Source organism: Rutidosis leptorrhynchoides, chromosome 1 (genome assembly GCF_046630445.1).
Source record: "Rutidosis leptorrhynchoides isolate AG116_Rl617_1_P2 chromosome 1, CSIRO_AGI_Rlap_v1, whole genome shotgun sequence".
Lineage (NCBI taxonomy): Eukaryota > Viridiplantae > Streptophyta > Magnoliopsida > Asterales > Asteraceae > Rutidosis > Rutidosis leptorrhynchoides.
In genome coordinates this window covers 540,912,615-540,920,924 of record NC_092333.1, presented here as the reverse complement: position 1 = coordinate 540,920,924, position 8,310 = coordinate 540,912,615, and the positions used below count along the sequence as shown (strand labels likewise).

At 34.8% G+C, this 8,310-nt stretch overlaps 1 protein-coding gene across 1 annotated transcript; it reads right to left on the bottom strand.

Moving 5' to 3' along the window:
- Window positions 1-5,675: 5,675 nt before the first annotated feature.
- LOC139842936 (uncharacterized) lies at window positions 5,676-7,746 on the bottom strand. Its single transcript, XM_071833035.1, has 5 exons — window positions 7,145-7,746; window positions 6,822-7,021; window positions 6,603-6,746; window positions 6,152-6,494; window positions 5,676-5,694 (listed from the first exon to the last, which is right to left on the bottom strand). The coding sequence occupies exons 1-5, from the start codon at window positions 7,744-7,746 to the stop codon at window positions 5,676-5,678; spliced, it is 1,308 nt and encodes a 435-aa protein (XP_071689136.1).
- Window positions 7,747-8,310: the final 564 nt, after the last annotated feature.

The following is an 8,310-nucleotide window of genomic DNA, read 5'->3' as shown; positions in this document are numbered from 1 at the left end:
TATTTAACCACTTTTTTGTAGTTATTAATATTTCTTCCTCCGGAACCTCTTCTTCTTCCGGTTCCTCCTCTTCTGGTTCCTCCTCTTCGGGTTCCTCCTCTTCTGGTTCCTCCTCTTCTGGTTCCTCTTCTTCCGGTTCCTCTTCTTCCGGTTCGTCTTCAGGAATTTGTGAATCTTCCCAAAATACATTCGGCTCTTCATTATTATTAGGTGAGTCGATGAAATTTGTACTAAAGGTAGAAATCTATCACAAAATATCAAACACGTTAAGAGATTAATATATCACATAATATTTACATGTAAAAATATGTAGTTTCCAACAAAAATGTTAAGCAATCGTTTTTCAAGTAAACACGGCCGAAGTCCAGACTCACTAATGCATCCTGACAAACTTGGTTAGACACACTAATGCAATTTTCTGGTTCTCTAAGACCAACGCTCGGATACCAACTGAAATGTCTCGTTCATATCGATTATAAACGTTTCATATTAATTGATTTCGTTGTGAGGTTTGACCTCTATATGAGATGTTTTTCAAAGACTGCATTCATTTTATTTAAACAAACCATAACCTTTATTTTGTCAATAAAGGTTCAAAAACCATAACGTAGATTATCAAGTAATGATAATCTAAAAGATAATGTTTACACACGAATATTACATATTGGTTTACAACAATATTACACATCAATTTAAATCTCCGAATGCAGTTTTTAAACAATATATTACATGCATGCTGACTCCAATTCTTGTCCTTAAATTAGCATGCAACAGCGGAAGCTCTTAATAATCACCTGAGAATAAACATGCTTAAAAGTCATTAAAAATGTTGGTGAGTTATAGGTTTAACCTATATATTTATCAAATTGTAATAATAGACCACAAGATTTCCATTTCCATTTTTCAATAACATTCAAACTACTTAAAAACCATTCATATGTTGAACACCTGGTAACCGACATTAACAAAATGCATATAGAATATCCCCAAAACAGAAATCCATCTGTATTAACAACTCGAAGTACTAAAGCATACCATTTTCCAGTATGGGGGGAGTTAGTGCTCGTAGATCTACCTTTAAGATTCGCGTCAATTAGGGTGTCTGTTCCCTAATTCTTAGGTTACCAAGATAAAAGGGTGATATTCGGTATTCATAATCCAACATAGAATGTAATTTCAAGTACTTGTGTCTATTTTGTAAAACATTTACAAAACTGCATGTATTCTCATCCCAAAATATTAGATAGTAAAAATGGGACTATAACTCAGTTTCACAGATTATCACTTCGTCAGAAAATAACACTTGGCCAACTGGTCGATTCACGAACCTATAACAAATATGTATATATGTATCAAAGTATGATCGAAATATAATTATACCATATTTTATTATGTTTTAACGATTTAAGTTTGTTAAGTTGATAGTCCAACATTTGTAGTCCACAATAATTGTCCAAAGTTAGTAGTACAGAAATAAGTCAATATATATTATCTCGAATCAATCCACGACCCAGTGCATACAAGTCTCAGACTCAATCACAACTCAAAGTATATATATTATTTTGGAATCAACCTCAATCCTGTATAGCTAACTCGATCATTACTGCATATAGAGTATCTATGGTTGTTCCCAAATAATATATATAGATGGGTCGATATTATATGTCAAAACATTGTATACGTGTCTATGGTATCCCAAGATTACATAATATATGTTAGAATACATGTATAATACAATATAAGTTAGTTAAGTTATGATTTGTATAGATTTGTTACAAATTTCACGTAGCTATAACAAGCAAAATTATCCAATCTTGTTTTACCCATAACTTCTTCGTTTTAAATCCGTTTTGAGTGATTCAAGTTGCTATGGTTTCATAATGAACTGAAATTTATGAAACTAAACGGAAAAAGTATAAGTTTATAGTCGTAAATACAGGTTACAAGTCAATTTTGTAAGAGGTAGTCATTTCAGTCGAAAAACGACGTCTTGATGACCATTTTGAAAAACATATTTCCACTTTGAGTTTAACCATGATTTTTTGATATAGTTTCATGTTCATAAGAAAAATCATTTTCCCAGAAAAACAACTTTTAATTCAAAGTTTATCATAGTTTTTAATTATCTAACCCAAAACAGCCCCCGGTTTCACTACGACGGCGTACGTCCGGTTTTATGGTGTTCTTCGTGTTTCCAGGTTTTAAATCATTAAGTTAGCATATCATATAGATATATAACATGTGTTTAGTTGATTTTAAAAGTCAAGTTAGAAGGATTAACTTTGTTTGCTAACAAGTTTAGAGTTGACTAAACTATGTTCTAGTGATTACAAGTTTAAATCTTCGAATAAGATAGTTATATATATATATATATATATATATATATATATATATATATATATATATATATATATATATATATATATATATATATATATATATGAATCGAATGATGTTATGAACATCATTAGTACCTCAATTTTATTAGGTAAACCTACTGGAAGTGACAAAAAATGATCTAGCTTCAAAGGATCTTGGATGGCTTGAAAGTTCTTGAAGTAGAATCATGACACGAAAACAAGTTCAAGTAAGATTTTTACTCGAATTAAGATAGTTTATAGTTATAGAAATCGAATCAAAGTTTGAATATGAATATTACCTTGAATAAGAAAGATAACCTACTGTAAATAACAAAGGTTTCTTGATCTTGGATGATTACTTGGATTGGATTAGAAAGCTTGGAAGTAATCTTGTAAACTTGGAAGTATTCTTGATTTTATGAAACTAGAACTTATAGAATTTATGAAGAACACTTAGAACTTGAAGATAGAACTTGAGAGAGATCAACTAGATGAAGAAAATTGAAGAATGAATGTGTTTGTATGTGTTTTAGGTCGTGATATATGGATTAGATATAAAGGATGCGTAAGTTTGTTTTCTTGTAAATAAGTCATGAATGATTACTAATATTTTTGTAATCTTGCTAAATAATTCATACTAGATTACAAAGAATGGTTCCCACATGTTTGATGACTCATTAAGGGCTGCTAAGAGCTGATCATTAAAGTGTATATACCAATAATATGTACATCTAGGAACTGTGTATTGTACGAGTACGAATACGGGTACATACGAGTAGAATTGTTGATGAAAATGAATGAGAATGTAATTGTAAGCATTTTTGTTAAGTAGAAGTAGTTTTATATGTGTCATGAAGTCTTTCAAAAGTGTTACAATACATCTTAATACATTACATGTATATACATTTTAACTGATTCGTTAAGTCGTCGTTAGTCGTTACATGTAAGTGTTGTTTTGAAACCTATAAGTTAACGATCTTGTTAAATGTAATTTATCCATTGTTATTATACTTAAATGAGATGTTAAATTGTTATGTTATCATGATAACATAATGTATGAATATATCTTAATATCATATATATATATATATATGTGTGTTAAAATACTATTACAACGATAATCGTTACATATATATATTGTTTCAAAATCCTTAAGTCAGTAGTCTCATCTTACTTGTGTAGTTCATTGTTAATACACTTAATGATATAATTAATTCTCATTTTATCATGTTAAACATAATGTATTCATATCTTAATACAATTCATATGTATTTATACTAATTAAAACGTTGTTATAACGATAATCGTAATATATATCGTTTTGAGTTTCTTTAATTCAGTAGTTTCATTTTATGCATATAACCCTTTGTTAATATACTTTGTAAGATACTTACTTATCATAATATCATGTTAATATATATATATATATATATATATATATATATATATATATATATATATATATATATATATATATATATATATATATATATATATATATATATATATATATATATATATATATATTCATATATATCGTCGTGTCATTTTACAAGTTTTAACGTTCGTGAATCGTCGGTCAAATTGGGTGGTCAATTGTCTACATGAAACTCATTTCAAATAATTAAGTCTTAACAAGTTTGATTGCTTAACATGTTGGAAACATTTATTCATGTAAATATTAATCTCATATAATATATAATCATGGAAAAGTTCGGGTTACTACACAAACTGTTTCTCTCCAGCTCCTAACCAACAAGTCAGAGTTCTGCAATGACGATCGTACAACATTTTGTAAGGCCCCATTCCTATGCTCGAATGATAAGAATTATTATACGCGAATTCAACCAATGGCAAATGTGTATCCCATGAACCACCATATTCTAATACACACGCTCTCAACATATCCTCTAGCGTCTGTATCGTTCGTTCACTCTGACTATCTGTCTGAGGATGATAAGCTATACTCAGATTCACACGTGTAACCAGATTCTGTTGCAGACTATTCCAGAAGTTCGATACAAATCTAGAATCTCTATCTGACACAATCGATAATGGCACACCATGACGACTAACTATCTCTTTCACATATAAATCGGCAAGTTCACTTAATGACGCTGTCTCATGAGTAGCAAGAAAATGAGCACTCTTGGTCAAACGTTCAACTATTACCCAAATCATATCGTGTTTTCTCTGAGTTCTAGGTAATTTTGTCACAAAATCCATCGTGTTATGCTCCCATTTCCACTCTGGAATCTGTAACTGACGCAACGAACCATACGGTTTCTGGTGTTCTGCCTTCACTTGCGCACAAATATGACACTTTTCAACAAAGCGAGCGATGTCTGTTTTCATAGTCGGCCACCAATACACGGATTTCAAATCATAATACATCTTATTACTTCCTGGATGTACTGTTAATCTGGATTTGTGAGCTTCAGTCATGATCAAATCCCTTAAGTCTCCAAGCATAGGCACCCAAATACGGTTATTTAAAGTCTTAAGTCCACGAGAATCATCAATTAGGTCAAATTTTCGTTTAGTCATAAGTTCAGATTTAATATGTTCATCCTCCAAAGCGCAGGCTTGAACAGTTCGTAATTGATCGATCAAATCTGAAGTTATATTCAAACGCAGAAATTTCACATTCTCACCTGACTTTTTACGACTTAACGCATCTGCTATGACATTTACTTTACCCGGATGGTATTTGATCTCACAATCGTAGTCTTTAATCAGCTCTTGCCACCGTCTCTGACGCATATTCAGTTCTTTCTGAGAGAAAATATACTACAGACTCTTGTGATCTGTACATATTACATAATGTATCCCATACAAATAATGTCTCCATAGCTTCAGAGCAAACACTACGGCAGCCATTTCTAAATCATGTACAGGATAATTTCTTTCATGAACTTTCAACTATATGGAGGCGTACGCGATCACTTTATCTCTTTGCATCAATACACAACCCAACCCGGCGAAGGACGCATCACAATAAACCACGAAGTCATCTAAACCTTCTGGTAATGCTAACACTGGAGCTTGACACAATACTTGTTTCAAAGTCTGAAAAGCCTTTTCTTGATCATCACCCCCATCGAAAGGTTATGTCTTTTCGAGTCAACTTAGTCAACGGACCCGCTATTTTTGAGAAATCTTTTGTGAACCTTCGGTAGTAACCAGCTAATCCCAGAAAACTCTTAATTTCTGTCGGATTTCTTGGCGATTTCCAATTCTTAACCGCATCAATCTTTGATGGATCAACTTTTATACCCGCGGCACAAATTACATGACCCAAAAACTGCACTTCTCTCAACTAGAATAACTGTTCCTGTTTCAACACATTCAACACATATCTTAAATGTTCAATGTGCTCTGCCTCTGTCTTTGAATACACTAATATGTCGTCTATAAACACAATCACGAATTTATCTAGAAACGGACGACACACCTTATTCATCAGATCCATGAAGACTGCTGGCGCATTTGTTAACCCAAACGGCATGACCAAGAACTTATAATGACCATACCTAGTTCTAAATGCTGTCTTCGGGATATCAGATTCTGCAACTCTAACCTGATGATACCCAGATCGTAAATCTATCTTTGAGAAGTATGAAGCACCCTACAGCTGATCGAATAAATCATCTATTCTAGGCAGCGGGTACTTATTCTTTACTGTTCTCTTATTCAACTCCCGATAATCTATACACATACGCATGGTATCGTCTTTCTTTTTAACAAATAATACCGGGGCACCCCAAGGAGAAGAACTCGGTCTAATAAACCCACGATCCAATAGCTCCTGAATTTGTGATATCATCTCACAAATTTCTGATGGCGCTAAATGATATGGGGCTTTGGCAACTAGAGTGGCTCCCGGCACCAATTCAATCTTATACTCTACTTCTCTTACCGGCGGTAACCCTGGTAACTCGTCTGGAAACACTTCTGGAAACTCTGAAACTACCGAAATATCGGCTATCGCTTTCTTTTCTTTCTTACCATCTACTACATAAGCTAGGAACGATTCACACCCTTTGAATAAGGATTTCTTGGCTTTCATCATTGATATCAACGGAAAATTATACCCACCCCGTTCCCCTCGGGCTATAGCATGGGTTCCATTAGCTAAACGAAAGGAAATCATTTTCCTATCACACTTAATACTAGCTCTAAGTGGGCTCAGCCAATCCATTCCTAACACTGCATCAAAACTAGGAATGGGTAATACTAAACAAGTCATAGGAAATGACTTTCCTTCAATATCAATACTATCCCCAGTCACAAACGTTGTGACGGGTGTAATCTTTCCATCACCTACCTCTACTCTAACCGGTTCAGGCATCACAGTAGCAGGTAAATTCAACTTAGCACAAAAGTCTAATTACATAAAAGACTTATTCGCACCACAATCAAACAATACACGAGCAGGTATTGAGTTGATTAAAAACATACCGGTGATCACATCGTCAGTTTCAGTAGCCTTCTTAACTGACATCTGAAAAGCTTTGGCCTCTGCTGTAGGAGGGTTCTTCCTCTTCTGCCCACTCGAGGCAGTAAACCCTCCAACTGATGCTGAACAAGCAACTGACCCTCCCCCGGAACTCACACTCTTGGACGAACAACTTATAGCACGATGCCCTAGTTGATGACAACTGCAACACACATTTCCTGGAAACGAACACCTTTGGGACTCATGTCCTACTGCACCACATCTCAAACACCTTCTGGTAGCCTCTAATCATTGACCACTGTGTGTAGACTTACAAGTGTGGCACCAATTCCCTCTACCTGATCCAGACCCTGAACCACTCTGTCGAATCTTACTTTTTTGTCTAAACCCAAATGATTTCTTTGACTTACCACTGGATTGAGCACCCGTTTGACCACTCGGAGTCATCACACTCCCTGTCATCATTCCTCTTGCCGCTTTCAAATCACTTTCCACCATTCTGGCTATAACAAAGGCCTGAGACAAACTAGTCGCCATCCTTACTGACATTCTATATTCTGGAAAGATCACATTAACAAAATGTTGAATCCTTGATGTTTCATCTGGTACCCACTGAGATATAAATCTCAACTTATCCATAAACTGACCAATCACTTCATCAATGGACATATGAGGCATCATTCTCATTTCTAAAAACTCAGTCTTCAATCGGTTAAGATCGAACGAAGAACAATACTGTTCACCAACCTTCCATTGAAATTGTTCCCAAGTAATCAGCTTAACATTCTCCTTTGGAATACTTGATGTCAACGCATTCCACCAAACCATAGCTCTAACCTTTAGCAATCCGCAAGCATACGTAACCCGTAACTCTGGTTGACATTGACAGGCTTCCAAAGCCCTTTCAACCTCCATCAACCAATTCATAGTTTCTGTCTGGTCAGAACTTCCCGAATACTATAGGGGTTTGCAATCTAAGAACTGTTTGTAAGTACATTTCTTATGGGGTTGAACAAAGGGTTGTTGGAACATCTGTGTTTGGTACGGGTTCATTAACATTGGGTTTTGAAAAGGAAACGTATTTTGTGGTGGCATGTAGTACTGTTGAGGTGGTTGATTTTGCATTGGGTATTGAAATTGAGTCTGGTTCATGTTGGGTACTGTTTGAGATTGTGCTGTCGGAAATCCAGGTGGCGTATCAACATTTCCCGCAGGATTTACCAACTCAAGCTCAATAATTTTATCCTGAGCTTCTTTCAGTTTACTTTCTAACTCATGAATATAGCTCTGTTGATCATCATCATCGGGCTCAACACCCTCGTCTGGTGCTCTGTATGTTCCGGGGTTTGTCGAGCTGGTAGCGTTTGCATCTCTGATAGCCATACATGTGCTACAAAACAACTCACACAAAAGTTTAGTGGATAACGGGTTAGCTCAACACAACTAACGTACACGTATCCCTGCATTCACGTAACTCCACCCACGGACATG